At 43.8% G+C, this 23,261-nt stretch overlaps 2 protein-coding genes across 5 annotated transcripts in view; both read right to left on the bottom strand.

The window, feature by feature from the left end:
* TBXA2R (thromboxane A2 receptor) overlaps positions 1–12,477 on the bottom strand; it is a 25,402-nt gene extending 12,925 nt beyond the window's left edge. The window contains exons 1-2 of one of the 4 annotated variants that reach the window (XM_042480421.1): positions 12,065–12,477; positions 3,546–3,648 (exon numbers count right to left, since the gene is read on the bottom strand). The gene's annotated coding sequence lies outside the window, so the exon portion shown is untranslated. Of the gene's footprint in view, positions 1–2,592; positions 2,696–3,545; positions 3,649–6,217; positions 6,834–9,015; positions 9,093–12,064 lie in introns of those variants that run through there. The other 3 variants (XM_042480422.1, XM_042480420.1, XM_042480424.1) reach the window with 3 other exon arrangements.
* A 442-nt stretch (positions 12,478–12,919) lies between these two features.
* On the bottom strand, positions 12,920–21,789 carry CACTIN (cactin, spliceosome C complex subunit). The gene is made up of 10 exons (XM_042480173.1): positions 21,643–21,789; positions 19,314–19,803; positions 18,844–18,939; positions 18,041–18,186; positions 17,756–17,918; positions 16,895–17,009; positions 16,463–16,655; positions 15,770–15,904; positions 14,955–15,226; positions 12,920–14,732 (listed from the first exon to the last, which is right to left on the bottom strand). The coding sequence occupies exons 1-10, from the start codon at positions 21,756–21,758 to the stop codon at positions 14,242–14,244; spliced, it is 2,217 nt and encodes a 738-aa protein (XP_042336107.1). The 5' UTR covers positions 21,759–21,789; the 3' UTR covers positions 12,920–14,241.
* Between the last annotated feature and the right edge of the window lie 1,472 nt (positions 21,790–23,261).

Genomic DNA, 23,261 nt, shown 5'->3' with positions numbered 1-23,261 from the left:
GGAAAGAATGTGGACACGCTGGAAGAGATTTCCAGGAGAGACCGAAAGGAAAATTACTGGGTCCCCGAGCAAGAGTGCGAAGGAAACATTTGAAGCTTTTATTTATTTCTATTTATTCTCATTACGTCACTTATTTTGCCAAAGCAAGACCTGGCAAGCCTCTGTAGAGTTTTGCAATCTTGCATGGGAAAAAGGTTCATTCAGTAAAATACCCTTTCTCCAAATACAACTGATCTTTCCCCAGAGTCCCCCGTCTATCTTCTTTTCCCCACTGTCCCAGTCTTTCAGGGTTCCCCCTGTATCACATCACAATGTCCCCACGTACTATTCTTCACCGATAGATAGACGCGGCATCTGAAGAAAGGTTAGCACTGATACTGAGGGAAAATATAGATTCGACTGAGGGAATCTGAAAGAAAGGATGGGCTGGAAAATACTAGGAAAAGATAGCTAGACCCAACGGAACCTGAAGATAGGCGGATCCTGAGGGAAAGACGATATACCGAGGAAACCTGAAGATAGGCTGGTAATACTGAGGGAAAGATAGATAGGACGAGGAACCTGAAGACAAGATAGACTGAAATATGAGGGAAGCTAGATAGCCCGAGGAACCTGAAATTAGGCTGGAATACGATGGAAAGTATAGATAGACCGAGGGAAACTGAAGAAAGATAGGCTGGCAATACTGAGGAAAAGATGATTAGACCGCGGAACCTAAGTTAGGCTGAGAATACTGAGTGGAAAGATAGATCGGGGAGAGAACCTGAAGAAAGATAGACTGGAATACTGAGTGAAAAGCACATAGACTGGGAACCTGAAGCAAGATAGACTGGAAATCCTGAGCGGGAAGAATAGATGGAACCGGGGGATCCTGACGGCAGATAGATTTGATAATGAGGAAAGATAGACCGAGGACCCCTGACAGAAAGATTAGACTGAATTACGAGGGGGACGATAGATAGATCAATGACCTGAAGAAAGATAGACGAAATCCTGAGGGGAAGATAGCTAGATCAATGAACCGAAGGAAGATAAGACTGAAATACTGAGGGGAAGATAGATAGATTTCAATGAAACCACTGAAGGAAAGAATAGACTGACCTCATGAGGGGAGATAGCTAGCTCCAATGAACCTGAAGAAGATAGCTCTGATACTGAGGGGAAGAAGATCGATCAAGAACCTGAAGGAAGATAGACTGAACTATGAGGGGGAACGATAGATAGCTTAATGAACTGAAGGGAAAGATAGACTGAAATACTGAGGGGGAAGAATAGATAGATCAATGAACCTGAAGAAAAGATAGACTCTGAGGGGAAGATAGATAGATCAATGAACCTGAAGGAAGATAGACTGAAATACTGAGGGGAAGATAGATAGATCAATGAACCTGAAGAAAGATAGACTGAAATACTGAGGGGAAGATAGATAGATCAATGAACCTGAAGGAAGATTGACTGGAATACTGAGGAAAAGATAGATAGATCAATGAACCTGAAAGAAGATTGACTGGAATACTGAGGGAAAGATAGATAAACCGAGAAATCTGAAGACAGATAAACTGGAATAGTGAGGGAAAGATAGATAGACCGAGGAACCTGAAGGAAGATAGACTGGAATACTGAGGGGAAGATAGATAGATCAATGAACCTGAAGAAAGATAGACTGAAATACTGAGGGGAAGATAGATAGATCAATGAACCTGAAGGAAGATAGACTGGAATACTGAGGGAAAGATAGATGGACCAGGGATCCTGAAGAAAGGCAGACTGTTAGTCCGGTCTCATCTTGGAAGCGGAGCAGGGTTGCTCTATTCTAGGAAAACATCAACAGGAATTGAGAAACCATAAATAAATAAATTTTAGACCAGTTCACTTAGTAACCTATCAAATCCACATAAACAGACACACAAGAAAGCTTGTTTTCTAGAGGAAAATGGGACTTTCTCGGCTGCGCTTCCTTTGTTGAGATTAGGATTGCTAGGCTGCATCCACACTGCAGAAATAATCCAGTTTGGCACCACCTTTAACCACCGTTGTTTGAATATTACATGTATTAACATGTATTGTATTTTATTATTTTTGTAGAATGTATGTTATAGCCAGGCTTATTTTACCTATTTTAATTGATTGTATACACAGCACTATATAAATTTACAGCACTATATAAATAAAGCTTAACAACAACAACAACAACAACATCATGGCTCGATGTTGTGCAATTTGGTGAGACATTTAGCCTTCTCTGTCAGAGAGCTCTAGTGGCACAGTAAACTACAATTCCCAGGATGCCCTAGCAATGAGCCAAGGCAATTAAAATGGTGTCAAACTGGATTATTCCTTCAATGCGGAAGCAGAAAAATGGAAGGAGAGGATAGAAGCGGGACCATTTCCCCTCTTTTGTTTTTCTTTTAATTTAATGTCCTATTTAAATGTTCCTTCTGGATTCAGGATATTTGGGATTTTTTAAACCTCATCTGTATTTGTCTCAAAGTGGCATATTTTGTAAACAAAAGGGTGATGGATTCAGGGCTGTTGGTTCATAGTCTCATTTCTGGATGTTCAGTACAGATAAAAATCAGGGTCAGATCCTACCATTTCTTATCAGCCATTCAGGACGAAACTGACCAGTCATTATTGGCCACTGTCCTTCCAAAACCATTCCCAGAGCTTGGAAAAGTTGCTTTTTTAGGGATGGTAAACGGGTAAACCCTACTGGCCATAGTCACTGGGAGCAAATCTGGAAAGTGTCCTCCAAAAAAGGAACTTTCCAAGGATCTGCTCACGCTGGGATGAACTGCAAGAAATTCAAAAGATTATTGGAACGGCCATCCAAAAAGGAAACTTTTCCAATGTCATTTCAGACCAGCAGGAACTGCAACCCTGAAGAGTCTTCTCTGCAAATGAACTGCAACAAACCAAGGGCATTGGAAAGATTATAGAAATTAGCAATTAAAAAAAGGAACTTTTCCAACTGCAGCCAGTTTGAAGATCCTGGTAACTGTCCTCCCAAAAAGTAACTTTTCCAAGTTCATCTCAGCCCAGCATGAACTGCAGTCAACCCTAGAGTTTCTGGCAATGTTATCCAAGAATTTAACTTTTAGTTGCTTACAATGAACTGCAGGCAACTGAAAGATTCTGGAAATAATCAATCATAATAAAAAGGAACTTTTCCAACTGCAAACAGCCTGAAGATACTGTACTGGGAACTGTCCTCCAAAAAAAGTAACTTTTCCAAGCCAGCCTGAACCGCAGACAACCCCGAAGCGTGTTGCTGCAGGCTAAGCGTTTAAAATCTGGGCTGATGGATGGCGATGGAAAGTGCTTTGTTTTGTCCGACACGAAATGTTTAGATCCAGGCTAAGTCATGGCTGAAAGGATCGTCCAAATATTTGGAGACTTGGAGGGCCGCGCGGACAAGGCGAGATTAACGTTTTGGCCGGGAAGGAAAAGAGAAATATTTCGCATCCAGGGAAATATATAACCACCGGTGTCCAAATTATGACCCCAAAGAAAATGGGGGAGTGATAGACAGGCATTTAGCTCACCTCTGACAAAGGAGACCCTCGTTACGATGGCTCCGAATCCATCCTTTTCCTCTGTCCAGATAGAAGGTTTTTTAGCTGCATCAGTAGGCGGCGAAGGCAAAGGCTGGAAAAATACAAATGTTCAGTGTTTTCTGCAGGAAGCAATGCGACATCAGGATGCGAAAGGGAATCTGGTCTCTCCGATCCCGCTATAAGAGTGTATTGATGTTATGCTGTATGCCTTCAAGTTGTTTCCGACTTATGGCAACCCTAAAGGGAACCTATCATAAGGTTTTCTTGTTCAGAGGAGGTTTGCCATGGCCTTCCTCTGAGGATGAGAGACTGTGACTTTGCCCAAAGTAACCCAGTGAGTTTCCATGGCCGAGCCGAGATTCGAACCTCAGACTCGCGCTGACCTAGTCGAATACCCAAACCACTACACAGCATAGTTTTATTTTTATTTGCTTGCTATATTTTATTATTTAATGTTAATATGTATTACAGATGTAACATCCCACTGATGACTCCAAGATGTCCTGTTTTCCTGTCTCTGGTTGTTTTGATTGTTTTAATGATCTACATTATATTTTATTATTGTTATGTGGGAATTATTATTATGTTGTTTGTGTGAGGAAGGAGGGAATAGTGGTATTTATTTATATCACATGAATTTAATACGTTATAAGCTGCCTCAATCTTATTGGAGAGGTGGGATAGAAATAAATTATTATTATTATTATTATTATTATTATTATTATTATTATTATTATTATTAATATGCATTTTGTTAAATTATTTTAGTAGAATGTACACCTTAGGCAGGTTTATTTTATTTTATTCTACATTTTAACTGATTGTATGTACAGCGCAATGTAAATTTACAGCACTCTATAAATAAAGTTTGAGTGTTGGACTACGACTCTAGAGAGCAGGATTCGATTCCCAGCTCAGCCATGAAACCTATTGGGTCACCTTGGGCAAGTCACACTCTCTCAGCCTCAGAGGATGGCAATGGCCAACCTCTTATGAACCAACCTTGCCAAGAAAACCCCAGGATAGGGTCGCCTTAGGGTTGCCATGGGTCAGAAACGACTTGAAGGCACACAACCATAGCAGCGACAAACCACAGGTGCATTCAGAAAACAGGGCCTTCTTGGTGGCTTCTCCCAACCTGTGGCACTCCCTGCCACTGGAAACCCACTTGTCCCCATCTCTGCATTTTTTTTGCTGGCAGAAAAGAGACTTTTAGCTTTTAACTGGTTGGGGCAGCTGTCTTTGCAATGCTTTGGGTTTCCACGTTTCCATCCCTTTTTGTTTCCCTTTCGCACACCAAACTTGTTGCTAAACCCACACCAAGTTTATCAAACTGGAGAGAGTTGCAAATAAACAGGAAACCCTTGCAAAGACCTCAATGGTGCGTCAAAAAGAATCCTTCCCTCCTCTCTGGATGTTTTTGGAGTGGATTCTCTTTGTAAAAATAGGCCAACGCAATTTTAAAAAGCCGGTGGTCACTGCTAGGAAGGAATGGCGACTGACGCAATCATTTCTACCATGATTCAAATGTCCAAAGCCTAAAATGCACACCCTCTTTGTCCCCAGATGGGTCAAAGATTGCTCAATGGTAAGGAGGGATGAATCAGCCGGCTTCACGTTTCTTCCTAAATTTTGCATACACAAAGCCAAAAATCCACTCTGTCCGGTTCCTGCACTCCCCAAACCAACAGTCAGGGAATACATGAATCAAATTTGTTGCTGCTGTTGTGTGCTTTCAAGTAGTTTCCAACTTATGGCAACCCTAAGGTGGATCCTATCATGGGGTTTTCTTGGCAAGATTTATTCAGTCACACTCTCTCAGCCTCAGGTGAAAGCAATGACAAACCTCTGAACAAACCCTGCCAAGAAGACCCCATGACTTAGGGGTGCCATAGGTTGGAAACAAAGGCACACAACAAATGTTCCTTTTTCTTTTCCTTCCTTCCTTTCCTATTCTATAATCCTTTCTTCCTATTCTACCATCCTTCCTTTCCTATTCCAAAACCCTTCCTTCATTTTCATCCTTCCTATTCTATAATCCTTCCTTCCTGGTCTATAATAGTTCCTTCCTTTCTTTCCTATTCCAAAATCCTTCCTTCATTTCCACCCTTCCTATTCTATAATCCTTCCTTCCTGGTCTATAATACTTCCCTTTCCTTCCTATTCAACAATCCTTCCTTCCTTCTCCATAATCCTTCCTTCCTATTCTACTATCTTTCCATCCTTTAATCCTTTCTTCCTATTCTACAAACTTTCCTTCTTTCCTTTTTCAATTTAATCCTTCCTTCTTATTCCATAATCCTTCTATCCTTCCTATTCTACAATCCTTTCTTTCTTTCCTTCCTATAATCCTTCCTTCCTTCCTTCCTATTCTATAAACCTTTATTTCTTTCCTTCCTGTAATCCTTCCTTCCCAGTGATTGGGCAGCATAATAATAATAATAATAATAATAATAATAATAATAATAATAATAATATTCTTTGAAAACCACCACCAGCTTCTGAAAACCATCTAAAGAAACCCAGAAATGCATGAGCCCTATATTTTTATAGTTAAACAGAAGAGCAAATACGAAAGGGTCAGTTTTTTACTTCCTTGCCTGGCCTTTGCCCATGGTTGTTCCATTTCTGCCAAACCGTCCAGTGGTACCCGCACCTACCTTTTTCCACCTGGGCGCAAGAGAAGTTGGTGCATCAAACACACAACTCGGTGGAAAGCTGCTTCTCACACTACTGGAGGGAGAGAAAGAAACAGAAGGAGGGTGGGAGGCAAGGAAGGAGGGAAGGGAAGAAGGAAAGAAGGAGGGGTTGGAAGAAAATGGGCTGGCTGGTTTTGAAATCCCTGGCACCTCTCCTTGCAGAGAGAGAGAGACTTAAGAACAGACCTAGGATGCTGGAGGACAAAAAAGGAAAATTTGCTAGGCTGGAATTAGTTTGCAAAAGCCCTCTAGGAAAAACTATTGTGGAGGGTGTTCTTGGCCAGTTTGGGTTTGCCCTTGCCATGCTGAGCGGCTGAGACAGTGCAACTTGACCAAAGTGGAGTGTCCATGGCCGAGCTGGGATTTGAACCCAGGTCTCCAGAATCAAATGCTCAAACCTTGACACTACATAGATGTGCCCATATGCCATGGAGGAAAAAGAAAAAAAGATCCCAAGGGTCTCTCTTTGAAGGCCTGGGACCGGATTTGAGGAGCAGGGAAATGAGTCATGGGAAGAAGGGAAGAAGCCACCCACTCCAGCTCCAAAGTCCCCAAGGAACCAGCCATTTCAGGGAGGGTTCCCCCCCCCCCATGCGTCATTATTAACATTTACAGTATTTATAGAGCGCTGTCAAGTTTGCACAGCGCTGTACATGACAGAGATCAAGATCAGAATAAAATAGTAATAAAACCTGCCGTACGGCGTTTAAACTAAAACACTGACGTGACAAAATAAAACATCACAGAAACGGTAAAGTAAAAATAAAGTGGGCATCATAACAGATTAGCAACCAGTGATCTGGAATGCCTCCCTAAAAATGGCTTTGGAGGTTATGGGAGGGAGAGCATGCTTTGGATCTAGGATACATATCCAAATGGGTCCAACAATTGAGAATTTCTTGGTCTCAAATCCTGAGTTGGAAGAGTCCCTAAGGGTCATCCAGGCCAAGTCCATTTGTCCTGCAGGAAGACAAATACACATTGTCCATAGATTGAGGTCCCATAGCTATGAATGAATTCCCATCTTTGCTCCATCTGATGTCCTCCAGATAACATTGTCTTTGGGATGCCTTGGACTTTGACAAGAGCTGTTAACAAATGGAAGACGTTGCCTCAGAGGGTGGGGGGTCTTCTTCTTTGGAGGTTTTTCAACAGAGGTTGGGTGGCCATCTTTTGGGATGCCTTGATGGTGTCCTCCTGCATGGAAGAATGGATTTGGACTGGATGAGCCTTAGGGGTTCCTTCTAACTCTAGGATTTGAGGGCCAAGATGTTCAAAGACACCATCAAAGCACATTCTCAAAAGACGGCCACCCGACCTCTGTTGAGAAACCTCCAAAAGAAGGAACCCCCCCGCCACCCTCCGAGGCATCATCTTCCATGTTTTACAGCTCTTGCCATGGTCCCATGCCCTTCCAAAGACCAATGTATCTGAGGAATCAGATGGAGCAAAGATGGGAACTCATTCATATCTAAGGGACCTGCATCCATGTGCATTTGTTTTCATAGAGACTGCTTTATTTAGTGCCTTCAAGCCATTTCTGACTTATGGCGACCCTAAGGCTAATCTATCATCGGGTTTTATGGGGCTGAGACTGTGTGACTCACCCCAGTTCACCCAGTGGCTTCCATCGCTGAGCTGAGAATCGAACCATGGGTTGTAGCTGCATTGGTCTGCTTGGAGAGGCGCGATTAAATAATAATTATATATTTTATTATATTATTTTATTATTATTATTACTATAGCCAACACTCAAACCGCTATGCCACGCTGACCCGATCACACAATTTTCTTGGCCAGGTTCCTTCAGAGGAGGTTGGCCCTTGCATTCCTCTGAGGCTGAGGAGTGTGACTTGTCCAAAAGCTTTTTCCCTGTCGCTTTGAACCCTGGTCTCCTAGAGCAGGAACCCTTTCAGTTTGCAAGAAACAGGGGAGCTGTCATCAAGGCTGAGGTTTCTTTCAGAAGAAGGAAAGGGAGGAAAGGAGAGACGTTACAGAGATCTTTGGCCTAAAGGAGCCGAAAGAGTTATGAGCCGGAAAGATAAGCGACTTGCTCTGGTTAGTGTAAAAATGTGCCTTCTGACAGCCGGAGGAAACACCCCCTCTTCCCAGTTCCAATCCGTGGCATCTTTCCCTTGCATTTCCAAAAAAGGTTTGACATTGGTGCATGCAAGAGGAGGAAAAAGACCCTAGCCTCTTCTTTTTTTTATGTGTATTTCTGCATAGCAGAATGGGTGGATTGGATGACCATTGGAGTCCCTTCCAGCTAGGATTCTCTTCTTGAGTCTCCTCAATTGGGAGAAGAACAGTGATTCTTCAAAGCGAGGGCAGGCATGAGGAATGAAAAATCATCTAAATTGTCTATCCGTTCTGCGCCAAAGTTACCAAAGCACAATGGGAAAGAAATGAGTTAGCGGGGTGGTGTCCAAAAAGATTGAACAACAACACTTTTAAAGAAAATCCCCTATGCTCAGCCTTCCCAGATCCCAGACTCCATAAAAACGCTTAACATTCTGCACCTGGAGGACTAGCAAAGCCCCCTGAATCCTGAAAGACATCTGAAGTCTACAGTTTTCCAAAATCTCATCTCCAAAGCACCCGGGATTAGAGAACTTGATAAAAACCATCTCCCGATTTGGAGCCATCCGTTACAAAATGATACCCTCTCACTCCCTACTTTGTCATTTTCCTTACAAGGAGATCTTGCCGAGAGAATCTCTTTATTCATTTTTGTGCAGACACACTGTCTGGGGCCATACCTGAGCGGCTAAACATTTTTGCAAAGGGTTCAGATTCGCATCCAGTTCACGTAGGCCTGCTATCTTTTCTGTATCGTTCCAATTTTAGTATATGCGCTGCCAAAGTGGCACATAGCAGTCCCACTAGGACGAGTCTCGCTTTGGTTCAGACGGCTACCTTTATCGCTTGAATGGTTCAGTCTGGGATTTGATGCAATTCAAGCAAGCCGCTAGTCCTCACCACTGCTGGTGCCGAGTTCAAGAAGACGAGGAAAGAGTTTTCCTGGCGGGCACTCCGCTGTGCCCTTGGCATCCCACCAAGGGACCTTGATGCCAGGCTGTATCCCCTCCAAGAAGGGAAAGGATGACTTCTGGAAACGTACCAACCCAAAATGGAAAGCTTGAAGTTGGAGGAATAGTTGAAGACTGGTAGAGAAAGACTGGAGACCTTGCATGCACAAGGGGACCTAAAACAGAGTTAGCACGAATGCAGAACTCTGAGACTACAGCCCCCAGAATCCCCTAGCAGCCATGCTGGGTGGGGAAATTCTGGGCATTGCCTCCCCTCTTCTCTCACACAACCTTTTCTGAACTATATCCAAGAAGAAAGAGTAGAGCTGCAACCGAGAATCAATCTCAAAATCCAACTCTTTCACAAGTTGGCATTGGAGTCTGCAAGGTCCCCTTCAAAACAATGCTCTGTTTTTCAAGGTCCCCATTCGAAAACCCTACAAGACATGGTTTCTGGATCAGAGCTCCCAAAACTTGGTCCTCCAGCTGTTTTGGACTTCAGCTCTCACAATCTCGACTGTTAGTCATGTTGACTGGGGCTCCTGGGAGCTCAAGTCCAAACAGCGGATGGGGCTCACTGGTCTGGACGATCTAAAGACTGCATCTCCCCTACAAACCTGCCTAAGTTTTAAATTCTTCTGGCTTTCTCCAAACCCACCACCTTCCCGAAGCATTTGGTGAAGTTGGGAGACAGGGCCTTCTCCATGGATCTGCTACTGGATGTCCAGCTCATCCTTTCCATGCTCTCTTTTCGCGCATGTTAAACCTTCTCTAGGCCGATTTTTAAATTGCTTTTCAAACCAAATGGTAGAACAGCATCGAGAGTGGCGCAATGCATTTTTTTGTCATGTGAGTTGGCCTCTCTTCTTTTATTCTACTCATTTCGCCTGGCGGCCCACAAACAGCTTTCCTTTTCCTGCTTCTCAGACTTTGGGGGAAGAGGTTTTAACAGTCTATCAGGCGGAAGCAGGCGGATGAGCAGCCAACAGCCCCATGCCAGGCAAAAGGGTGGGCACCGAGGTCTCATACCCCTCTCTAAGCCCAGCAGAACTCTTTGCAGGAAAGGAAAACCACAGTGCCAACATGCATCTGCTTTACACAATTGGGAGGAGGAAACTTTTGAGAGCCCTAGCAGGTGGTTGTTAGTTACTACTATTGTTGTTGCCATTTATTCATATAGTGGCATCGCTATACAAGTTTTTGTTGTTTGCCTTCAAGTCGTTTCTGACTTATGGCAACCCTATCGCAGGATCTTCGTGGCAAGATTTGTTCAGAGCAGGTGTTCCACTGCGTTCCCTTGAGAAAGTGTGACTTGCCTAAGGTTACCAAGTGGATTTCCATTTCCATTTCAACTCTCTTGTGGGGTTTTCTTGGCAAGACATATGTCAGAGGTTTACCTTTGCAAAAAAGCGTAAGTGACCAATGGTACGTATTTCATCCAGCTGCAGGCAACCTTACTTTGTCGTGAGGCCTAAAAACTTGATTTTGTTGCTGTTTTAATTAATGCAAAGCTTGTTTGGCAAAGGGAGATCCAAAAGCCCTGCTAAAATGATGCCCAAAAATTGCAAGCAAGCACCTGTATGGATTTCAGCAAACTGCTCTCATTCCATGAAGCCTAGAAACTTCGATTTTGGATTTGATGAATGCAGAGATAGGTCTAGAAAGTGCATTTTGCAGCTAGCTTCAAACCTTTCGGTCCTGGGGCTCTGTGTATCGGCTGCCAAGGCTTGGCCGCCCGAACAATTGAGACTCCAATTCTTCAGCTCTTCTCTTTTTTTACTAAGGAGAAAAGCACCCAGAAAGCTCCCCTGGCTCATCTTGGTAAACAGATGAATAAGTCTGCAGGCTTCGTAATTGCTTAATGGATTTACTGGAACTGGATTGCAAATGTAATTTACATTGTTTGTTTTTTTTCATTTACATTTAAACAAAAAAATGGAAGCGCCAACGAGGAGATAACGGGACAAAATGTTCCCAATGAATTTCCGAAAGTCTTAAGCCTTTCCTCTTCCTTGGCATTGTGCGAAAGTGCAACATGGCAGACAGGAGAAGCAGCAGACAAAGGGAAGATGATTTAAAGGGTGAGGCTTTGGCTAATAGCTTTTTCATACACAGTTCTACACCAAGATGTTACCGCACATCAGTATAAAACCACACTTGTTGCATATCCTCCAAGGCCTCATTCCCACTACCTTTTAAACCGGATTGCAAATTGGTTTGAACTAGTTTAAATGATCCTGGTTCCCACTTGAACCGAATCCCTGAAGCAATTCGGAGAGGGGGGGCCATGCGCTAGACCCATTTCACCTGAGTCTTTTTGGATAAATCAATTCCATGTGAACCAGATGCGGATCAGAATCGATTTAAATTTGCCCTTCAACTGGCTGGAGTGGGTCAATTTTGAATCAATTCATTCATGAATGTGAACCACAAGTGGGTTATTTTATTTTCTATGTGATCAGGGCAAATGTAGTGTGAACCACACTCTGCTGCTGAACAGATCCATCAATTCGGTTTACAAAGTGATTTACTTGTAAGTGGGAATGTGGCCTATATGACCCGATGAATCCTCTGCATTCCCACTTTTCCTGTTGCTTTTAAAACGTCCCCGTTTCTTTCTCTTCCATCCACTTTTGTTCCCAGCTCTATTATTATTATTATTATTATTATTCATATAGCGCTGTAGTTTACTTCCATTGCTGCAAACTTAGCTCAGGGTGCAAAAGGAATCTGAATTCAACTAACTTAGCACAGAGGAGCGTAAAGGATGTAATCTTACCCTTCACAATGGGATCAGGCAAAAGCAACCTGCTGCAACCTCTCCTCACTTGTCTCTTCTTCTTCATTCACAACTTTTGCATCTGGACCACCCTCGGTTGTCACTTGGGCCGCACATGTCTCGTTTTTCATCTGTGAAATATTGGAAGAAGTGCAACGCCCTGATGTCTGGGGATGTAGTAAAGAACTCCTTTGTTGTTGGGAAACAGAATTAATCACAAAACTACTCATTCAATCAGGATTAAACATGGGGATAAACAGCCCTGCAGCCAGAACCAATTTCAAGACACGCAACCACCACCACAACCACAACCTTGAGGCTTAGACCTTACAATCTAGGAACCTCTCAATCTGTTACGGCATTCAACCCCTGGAGTCCTAGGTCCAAAACACACTGCAGATATAATCCAGTTTGAGACCACTTTAATTGCCCTGGCTCAGTGCTAGGGAATCTTGGGCATTGTAGTTTATTGTGGCACCAGAGTTCTCTCTGACAGAGAAGGCTCAATGTCTCACAGAACTACAGTTCCCAGAATTCCCTTGCATTGAGCCAGAGCAGTTCAAGCAGTCTCAAACCGGATTATTTCTGCCGTGTGCTTTGGACCCAAGTCCAACACTCAAACTGCAATGGCTGAGGACCATACTTACAGGAACCCCATCATTCTTGTGGCAGTGAGTTCCATAAAATGTGGCCTTGGCCAATTTGCAGAGCCAGGGTTTGTTTTTATGGATTCATCCAGATAGATTTTACTTCTTACTACTCTCTTCTCCTAATAGTAAAGTTTATGTCCTCCCCCCGGCAACACACCCCACTCTCATGCTTTCAGGGGAAGGGAAACCAAAGAACTGTCAACCATCCTTTTAAAAAAATTTATTGTGAGCTGACAACTTTCCCAGGAGAGAAAGAGAGTGTTTGTCACCCAATCTCCCAGATCGATACAGGCTCAGGAAGAGATTACAAAAAGCCCATCATGGTGATGGTTTAGCATCGCCGTGGGAATATCCATGAGGAAAATTGCCAGACCGTATACAATGCAGATGGGAGAATGGCACCATCTCGTGTCAGAGAAAGGAACTCCAGCCCCGCAGCTGGTATGCTTTGCAGAGTTTGCGGGCATCTTATGGACAGTGGTTCCAAAACATTGATTGTCCAGGTGTTCTGGATTTCATCTTCCAGAATCCCTGACTCTCGGCCAAGGACCTGAAGTTCAACACATTGAGACAACTAAAGTTTGAGAGGCCTTGGCTTACCGGTTGCAGTGAATTTGGAGATCAACTGCCGAGTAACTTGTGGTACATCAGACAAACAAAAATATTATAGGGGGGAAATCATACAATATTCAAACTCTTCACAGCCAGGTTTTTGGTCAAACTCCAAGGAGAATAATCCCCCCCAAAATACCTGTGATTAGAGTTTGGAAATCACTTGGGGTACAGAGAAAACCAAGATCAATTTCCAGACCATTTGTAATGAAGTATTTGTAGGGGAAAACCCAACATTCAGACTTGAAACAGCCTGGGTTAGGTTGAACTGGGCATAGAGCGATCCCGATGAAGTATCTGTGAGCAAAGTTTGGGAACCACTTAGAGGTGCAGAGAAAACAGGGATCAATTGCCAAGTAACTTGTAACAGAGTATTGTGGGGGGGGGGGGAAGGAAACCTAATGTTCAGACTTAAAAGAGCATGGGTTTTGGTCGAACTCCATGGAGATACTGAAATATTGGTGAAGAAATAGGAACCACTGACTTATGGGGTCCAGAGAAAATAGGGATCAATTGCCAAGTAACTTGTTGGACTACATTAACGCTCCATGCCTGGATATTGGTCAAATTCCACAGATATTGATCTCCCTGAAATACTTGCAACCAAAGTTTATGGGGCGCAGGAAAAATGGTGGTCGATTGCTGAGTAAATTGTGCTACTAAGGATTAACACAGGGGAGGGGGGGACCCAATATTCTGACTCTCCACAACCTAGGTATTGGTAGAAGTCCACAGAGAGCAACCCTCCCAAAATACCTGGGAATCACTGCCTTACGAGGTGCAGAGAAAACGTGGATTAATTGCTGAGTAACTTGCACTGCATTAACTCTCCACAGCGCGGGTTTTAGTTTAACCCCCTCAAAATACCATCCCCTCCCAAAATACCTGCAGCCCCATAAAAGTTCGGAGACCGTTTCAGCGCCGGTAGCGGTAGCGCTTGAAATGGAACCAGAGTTGGAAGATGCCATTGGCGAATTGGCAACGGAAGCCATGGCGGTGGGAATATTCCCACTCCCGGTTGACAATCTTGAAGGCAATGTCCTCATAGGGCGGTCCGGCATGGAAGCGGAGGGTGGCGAAGTCCTTGTTGTCTGGGCAGGCTTCCAAGAAGTACTCCGGAGTAGAGCGTTTGTCAATCAAGTCCGGGTAGAAGATGTTGAACTTGTAGCCTTGGACGATTTTGGGTGGGGGGTTGTCGAAGTCATAGTGGGTCTGATTGTACTTGTTCCACTCGAAGCCCGTGTGGACTCGGTTGAAGAAACGGGGCTTGCGGGGACGGTATTTGTCAGCCCACAAGTAGGCTTTGCCTGTCAGGGGCATCTCCACACTGAACTGGGCCTCGTCAGCTCCCATCCCTTCCTTGGCACGGCGGAAGAAGATGTCCTCAGCACTCTCACTGGCATCCCCTGAAGGGAGAGAATAGGAGAATCAGACATGTCCCTTAGAATCACAGAGCCACTTGGCAGATGCTAACAATGGCTGCGATTCTGTATCAACTATTAGTTATGCATTAACTCCAGGTTAGGTATTTGTACCTGCAATCGGGAATTTCATCCATAGACTCTGAAAAATCTTCTGCTTGGCAACAGAGTCACAACTCACTACAACCTCCAACCTAATTCTCATACCTGTGACTTGGAGCTGCTGTCGGGAGAGCAGCAGGCGCTGGAGGTCTTCATCCACTTCCACCACATGGGCATCGAAAGGCAGCTCGTGGGAGGTCAGCAGTCGGGGACTGTACTTGCCGGCATCGTAGTCATCCAAGCTTTGCTGGATCAGGTCCTCCTCCATGAGCACCGCCTCTCCGTCTCCCTCAGCTTTGGTTTCTGACTCTGGTTCAGTCCCCGGCTCTGCTGAAGAGGGTCCCGGTTGTGGTGGGGCACTCTCCTCTGGTTCGGCCCTAGAGAGAGGAAGGAAACGAGAAAGTGGCACCCCTCTTTCTCTCACCACAATACAGGCACAGCAGGAGCCAGGCTCTAAAAAAGACCAGGAACATACACCCCTACAATTTTGCTGTGCATCCTGCCATACATATGCAGAAATGTAATAACCCAATGGATCAGTGAAGAGAAGAGGGTAGCTTCCTTCCTACGTGATTTAACTATTTTAGATATGTAATTGATAAGTGATTGTTTTGCTGCCAGGGAAGAGTTGGGATTGTCGTTTAGATTATTATGCTATGTTATTATTATGCTATGCCATGTACTTTGGATTTTTTTTACTTTGTATTTTTATTATGTATTTTTGACTTTTTTATAATTAATTTATTATGTTTGCTGTGATTTAACTGACCAGGGGGAGGGGGGGGGTATTTTGTACTTTGTATTGTTTGTAATCTGCCTTGATTCTGCAAGGAAAAGGCGGCATATACATAAATGGTTGTTGTTGTTGTTGTTGTTGTTGTTGTTGTTATTATTATTATTATTATTATTATTATTATTACCTGTTGCTGCTTCCAGCACCTGGGGACAGTGGTTCCTTCTTAATGATGGGAAACAGGGGTTCGCTCTCCACTCCTTGCTCCTGTTTCAGCTTATACAGCTTCTGACGCAGAACGTCTTGGTGCCGCTCCCTCAGCCTTGACGAAAGAGAAAAAATCTAGAACGTCAGTGTCCCCAGAGCCTTAGTAAAAGAATTCCTTGTTCCAACCAAATATGCCAGGAAGGTGGTGTGACAGAGAAGAGGGCCTCTCCAGAAGGTCTTGGAACTCCAAAAGGCTCATAGAAGGAGATTAGAATCCTTCAAATAGCCTGGACTCAAGCCAATACAGTGGTGCCTCGGGTTACGAAATTAATTCGTAACGCGGCCACTTTCGTAACCCGAAAAGCCTTCGTAAGCCGAATTGCCATAGGCGCTAATGGGGAAAAGCCGCGATTCCGTGCGAAAAAGCCGGAAAAAGCACCAAAAGTTTTTTCGTAACCCGAAAAAACATTCGTAACCCGAAACAATAATTCCCTATGGGATTTTTTCGTATCCCGAAAATTTCGTAACCTGGGTATTTCGTATCCCGAGGTACCACTGTATCTGTCTGACACTAGGCTGCAGTATTTAGTTACACAACAGATTCTCTCTCTCTTTCTCACATACACTCACACACAAACATACACACAGACGCACATAGGAGTGTCTTTCTCACCTGGCCCGGGCCATGTAGGCTTTGAGCTGCTGAAGCAAGCTCTCCCAGTAGCCAATATCAAGGTTGGGTCCTCCAGCGATGATCTTGCCCTCGATCCCCTGGTAAATCACTTGCAGCTGGTTGTAGGTCTTCCCCTTGAAGACGGACTGTACATCAGAGCTGACCGAGGCATTGACCCCTTCGCGGCGTTCGCCTGCAGGACACCGAGAGGAAAAACAGCCATTATTTTGGGTGCAAATTAATTTTTAAAAGGCCTTCAAGGGTCAAGGGTCATCAAAATCTGTACAGCAAACTGTACTTGACCTATTTCTGTGCAGCCAAGAGCAAACCTGTAGAATTATTGCTTCTTGCATGCTAGAATATTGAGTTTGACTGGCCTTGTATATAGAAATCTAGTTGTGGTTTTCCAGATCTCTGTTCTCAATCATCTACCTGGCCCTTTTCCTGAAGCCTCCAGTTTCCGGAGCTTGGCTATTTCATCTTCCGTGATAATGGTCATGTCTCTCCAGAAATCTACATTCTTTCCTTGCTCCAGCTCCATGTAAACCTGAAACAGAGAAGGAGGACAAGGACAAACCATCAGAACTGCAAACAAATTCAATCCAAACTCTAAAATGGGAACCAAATAGAAAAGAGGAGGCATTTTATGATATGAAAGACAACGCATCCTTTCTGTTCGCACTGATTTTTGCCCAGTTTGCTGAACTTTGCAGATTAGTTTTAATTTTTTTTGTTAAAGTTAATTAATAATCAGAAATAGCAATTATTAATCATTAACATTGTTGTTGTGTGCTTTCAAGTCATTTCTGGTGCATGGCGACCCTAAGGGATGCCTTGTGGAATCAGACCAACAAGGTTTGGGTTTGTAACCCAAATGTCCCTGCAGTTCCTCTCAAAATGGTGAGAGGAGGTGCCAACACTTTACTTTCTGTTGCCATTTTGAGATAGACTGCAGAGAAAAATGGAAGGCATTTGGGGGGAGGGGATTGTACAGAGCTGTAGGGTTCTCTTGAGGGTATTTTTGCATGTTTTCACACTTTGGTGGTGGGTGATAATGGGGCAAAGATTGCCCAAAAGCATGTAGGTAGGACTTTAGGAGCCACAAAAGAGGAGCAAAGGGACACTTCGGTCTGGTCTAGCAAAACAAACATAACGAACAAACAAGCTTCATTTATATACTGCTTCATACCCCCGAAGCAGTGTTTAAGTGGTTTACAACTGTAAGCAAGGCCATTTCTGTCCTCTCCAGGAATGAGAGAAGGGAAAGAGAGCACTGGCCACCACAGGTGCTACCTGAATGTCCTCCAGCAGATCCTCCATGTCCGAGACGGTGAGTCCATTCAGGAAAGTGTACGGCTCATGCATTTCCACAGCAAGGTCATCATCTTCAGCACTGATGTATTTGGCTAAGAGGTCAATGGGCTTGGCCCGTCCGTCCCGAATCCGGATCTTGGAGCTGTTGGGAAGACAGGATTGGAAAGAGAAAGCAGGGAGATGGAAGAAGGTGGTTCAACACAATCGTCTAAGATGGTGCCAACGGATGGGCACTTGCAGCCTTCACGGCACCCCCCACTTTACCGTAGCTTGGCCTGTTGGAGGTGGAAGTTGTCCTCTTGCTCCTCCCACGTCTTGAAATGCTCTGCCTCCTTCTCCCTCTGCAGCATCTCCAGCTCTTGTTCCCTCATGGCCTTCTCCCGTTCCCTCTCCAAACGCAGCTGCTTCACCTAGGACAGACCAAAATGAAAGACAGAGAAGAAAAACAGAGAGAGATTTAAATCCACTGGTTCAAGTTTAAGTCTCTGGAGCAGCATAAAACAAGCCAGCCCTGTCTTCTACATGACAACTCTTCAGGTATTCAAATATGGCTATCATAGCACCTCTCTATCTTCTCTTCTCCAGGCTAAACCTACCCAGCTCCCTAAGCCTCTCCTCATAGGGCTTGGTGGTTTCCAGATCTTTCACCATTTGATCGTCCTCCTCTGGACACACTCCAGCTTGTCCACATCCCTCTTGAACTGTGATGCCCAGAACGGGACACAATATACAGAGTGGTACTGTTACTTCTCTTGATCTAGCCACTATACTTGCTGATGCAGCTTAGGATCATACTGTTCTTTTTGGCTGCTGCATCACACTGTTTGGTCATGCTTAGCTGGTGGTCTACTAAGACTCCTAAATCCTTTTCACATATACTGTAGTCAAGCAGGATGTCACCCATCCTACGTTTGTGCCTTTAATTTTTCCTGCCTAGGTGTCTATTTATTTCCCTGGGCTTCAAAAGTGACAGAAATGTTACACCTCCCATCCCAAGGCTGCACAACAGCAGTGCATCAGACACAAGACAAAGGTCTTCCCCCTGCCTCCATCCTTTTGGCTCTTACCTTCTGCAGCTCCAGTCGATTTTCTTCCTGGATCCGCTTGTTCCGTTCTTTGAGATCCTTCTCCTCTAGGTGACCAATCCCTTTTTTCTCCAGAGCCTAAAAGCAGCCAATGAAATCAAATGCAAATCAGAACATAATCATGTAATAAATTACTTGAAGTACTCCTTATGTCAGGGGTGTGGAAAATCTGGGATACATGTGGCCCTCAGGATGGCTTTCGGTACTGCCAGATTCTATGTTTATTGTGTTTCTTGAGGGTCCATCTACACCCTGGATGCAGTTTGACACCATTTTAAGTGCTGTAGCTCAATCCTATGGAATCCTGGGATCTGTAGTTTGTTGTGGCACCAGAGCTCTCTGACTAAGAAGGCTAAATATCTCACAAAATTACAAATCCCAGGATTCCACAGTATTCAGCCATGGCAGTTAAAGCATTCTCAAACTGCATTATTTCCTCAGTACAAACTCACCTTGCTCCAGATGAAAGCTCCCAGCAGGTTGTTGTCCCCAAAGGGATTGTCGGTGTTGGTGTAACCCATATACTCTTCTCCCCATCCCATCTTCTCCCGCTTCTTCCGTTCCTTGGCCTCCTTCTTGGCCAGGCGCCGGGCTCGCTTCTCTTCTGGAGTCTCCAAAGCCTTCATCATCTCCTTCTGCTGCTTCTTCTCCTCCTTCAACCTCAGCCGCTCTTGGAGGCTAAGCGTCTCACCCAAATCCTCCCTTGAGCTTTGCGACCTGGACGGCGAAGGGGACGTCACTGAAGACACCGAAGAACGTGACACAGAACGCTTCCGGCTCCTCTTCCCCCTCCTTTCACTGCTTCGGCCTCGTCTTTCCAGAGAGGAGTCAGAGCTAAGTGACCGGTCCCGGGAACGCGGAGAGCGTTTCTTGTGTTTCTTGTGGTGGCGTTCCCTGCTTTTCTCTCTCTTCTTCCGCCATTTTTGGTTCTCTTCCTCTGAGCTGAAAGCAACAAACAAACAAGCTCAACATGGCTACCCCTGGGCTGGATATGTAGTCGCAATTTAGTCATCTTGGCTTCCAGAGTTCAGGCTTGATCTATTCTAAGACCCCTTTGGTTGTCTTTTTTGGCCAACCAGAGTATCCTTAGCAAGTTTCTACAGCACCACATTTCCAAGGAATCATAGAACAGATTCATAAAATCTATTGGAAGAGACGCAGAAGTTGGAAGAGACTCCTGAGGGCCATCTAATCCAATCCCTCTCTGCCATGCAGGAAGACAAAATCAAAGCACTGACAGATGGCCATTCAGTTTCTGTTCAAAAAACTCAAACGTTTTTTAAACTCTACACAGACACACACACATATATATAGAAAGATTTTCACACAAACACAGGCACTGGAGGCTCTACTTCAGGGGAAGGAAATGGCCAAACCACCTCTGAGTCTTCCTTGCCTAAGAAAACCCTCTGAAATTCATGGGGTCGCAAGGGGCGACTTGAAGGCAGACAAACACACTCACACACACACACACACAGGGACACAAACATACAATCTGCACAGTACACTCATCCCTTCATATTTGCGGCTTTGACATTTGCGGATTTGATTATTCACTGATTTGATTAATCTGTTCTCTCTAGGAAATCTAGGACGGTCCTCTAGCGCAACTGTATGGTAAACTTTAACTAAAAGTTGCACTGAAAGTCCTAGAGAGAACACTCTACACTAGGCATCTGTAGCTCCTCCAGCCGTTCTATGGTCAGTGTCTGTCTAATGTTGACCACAGAGTTGCCCTGGAGGACCTAGAGATTCCTAGAGAGCATACTCTACTAGGCCCTTGTAGCTCCTCCAGTGCAACTCTATGGTCAGTGTCTGTCTAATGTTGACCACAGAGTTGCCCTGGAGGACTTAGAGATTCCTAGAGAGGTGTCCTCTGAGATAAAAACATGGTGTTTTCGTTATTTACAATTTTTCCACATTCACGGGGGTCTTGTGCCCCTAACCATAGAGAATAAGGAGGAACAAGTGTATCAAATAGATATAGATAAGAGACAAAGATGTAGATAATATATATATATATATATATATATATACACACACACATAATAGAACAGTTTATATCAAAGATGTAAATGAGATATATGAGATCTGTGTGTGTCTATCTGATAGTATATATAGTTTAGATCATATATATATATATATATATATATATATATATATATTTATTTTACACACACACACCATTAGAAAGATATGCATGATATATATAGATAAGGGAGCCAGTGTGGCATAGTGGGTTCAAATCTCAGCTTGGCTATGAAAATCACAGGGTGACCTTGGGGAAGTCACAGTCTCTCAGCCTCAGGTTAAAGCAAGCCTATTCTGAACAAATCTTGCCAAGTAAAATCCAGGGTAGGGTTGCCTTAGTGTCTCCATATGTTGGAAAGGACTTGAAAGCACATAAAAACAACATCTTATTTTAATATATAGCCTTAAATGCCCTCAATGCACCAAGTCTTGTCTGATCTTGGAAGCTAAGCAGGGCCAGCCCTGGATGGCCCTTGGCTGGGAGACCCACCAATGGGAACAACATGCTGCTGGCTCTGTTTCAGAGGAAGGAAGTGGCAAAACCGCCTCTGAGCCTTCCTTGCCTAAAAAGCCCTCTGAAATCCATGGGGTTGTCATAAACTGATAGGCAAATATAAGGCAGAGAGACACTCAAAGCAATATATGTTGTATATACTGTAATTGAAAGCTTATAGGCGGCCTCTCTATCCCACCGCGACTCTATGGTTCCGCGACTCTATGACCCTGGAGGACCGTCTCCCTCGGGCCTACCTCGCTCCTCGCTCCCGTTCTCGCCTTCTTCGGCTCCGGTTCTCTCTCGACTCCGACCCAGACCGACTTCGGCTTCGCCTCCGCCGCCGTTCCCGCGACCTAGACCGAGATCCCATGGCCGCTCTATCCCCACCCCCTTTGAGCACTTCCGGGATCTCCTTCCGAAACAGGCCCTAGGGGGCCTTCCTTCCCCGCGTCGCTCTGTAAGGCTGCCCTCAGAAGTGCCTGACTAAAATATTTCGCCCCCAAAACCACTCCATCTCAGGGCGGCTTCTCCTCTTTTTATTTGCGTTTCTTGACTTTTATTTAAAGCCGTCTGTGGGGAGAAATGAGGATTATTATTTTATTCAGGCACTGTATTAGACACCTCATTCCTCTGCTATCAGGAACAGTCTACCTTGTTGGGTTTGGAATGGAAAAAATGAAAGCCATGCCAATACTTTCATGCTTGCATTTATTCATTTATGTATTTATTAAATTTGTTTCATTTTTTAACCATTTATTTATGTATTCTTATTATTATTATTCAAAATATCCCCAGTTAGGGTGCATCTACACTGTAGAAATAATGCAGTTTGATACCATTTTAAGTACTGTGGCTCCACCCTAGGAAATCCTGGGACTGTTAATAATAATAATAATAATAATAATAATAATAATAATAATAATTTATTTATACCACTTTATATACATTTATTTATATACATTTATTTATATTGTTTAGAGAAGCATTCCCAGAGGTGAGCCCCTCTCTGACCCAGGAAGCCTCCTTTTAACCATCCATTAAGAACCCAAGCCCTTCCTCCAGTCCATCTGCCTTGGTCCAGGCCTCGGAGGTGGAGAAGAACTGCTGGACCTGATCCCATTCCCCACCACCACTCCCTTCTCCTTTTGTGTCGTGTCTTCTTAGATTGTAAGCCTGAGGGCAGGGAACCGTCTAACTAAAAGATTGTATGTACAGCACTGTGTAAATTTACAGCGCTTTATAAATAAAAGATAATAATAATAATAATAATAATAATAATACCACCACTCCAAGCAGATGGAAGCGGCTAACAATAATAAGACAACATTAAAATACAGTAAAACATCATAACTCATAAATTCTCCCATCCACAATAACATTTGTATTAATAATAATTAATTAAATTAATTTATAATAATAATAATCATATCATCCCACCCTTTTCCCAAAACTGTGGCTGGCATCTTCAGAGAATGCTGGTATGGAAGAGTGTGTCTGTGTGTGTGTGTGTGTGTGTATATATATATATATGTGTGTGTGTGAGTGTGAGTGTATGGGTTTTTCGAGCTATGTAGCCATGTTCTAGAAGAATTTATTCCTGATGTTTCGCCAACATCTGTGACTGGCGTCTTCATCATATATATATATATATACAGTATATATATTCAGAGAACATTATACACACACACACACAAACACCGATCTCTTCCATGCCAGCACTCTCTGAAGATGCCAGCCACAGATGCTGGCGAAACATCAGGAATAAACTCTTCTAGAAAATGGCCACATAGCCTGAAAAACCTACACAAAACTAATAATAATAATAATAATAATAATAATAATAATAATAATAATCTATTATAAAGGTAGATTA

The sequence above is a fragment of the Sceloporus undulatus genome, chromosome 7 (genome assembly GCF_019175285.1).
Source record: "Sceloporus undulatus isolate JIND9_A2432 ecotype Alabama chromosome 7, SceUnd_v1.1, whole genome shotgun sequence".
NCBI classification, from domain to species: Eukaryota; Metazoa; Chordata; class Lepidosauria; order Squamata; family Phrynosomatidae; genus Sceloporus; species Sceloporus undulatus.
Note: the sequence above shows the minus strand (reverse complement) of the source record. Positions and strands in the feature narration are given on the sequence as shown.

Excerpts from the sequence above, each read along its gene's own strand:
- CACTIN (XM_042480173.1), bottom strand. The coding sequence starts at position 21,758 with ATGGGATCTCGGTCTAGGTCGCGGGAACGGCGGCGGAGGCGAAGCCGA. Across the intron at positions 19,804-21,642 it reads GAACGGGAGCGAGGAGCGAG|CTCAGAGGAAGAGAACCAAA; the intron begins GTAGGCCCGAGG and ends TGTTGCTTTCAG. Across the intron at positions 17,919-18,040 it reads CTCCAACAGGCCAAGCTACG|CTCCAAGATCCGGATTCGGG; the intron begins GTAAAGTGGGGG and ends TCTTCCCAACAG.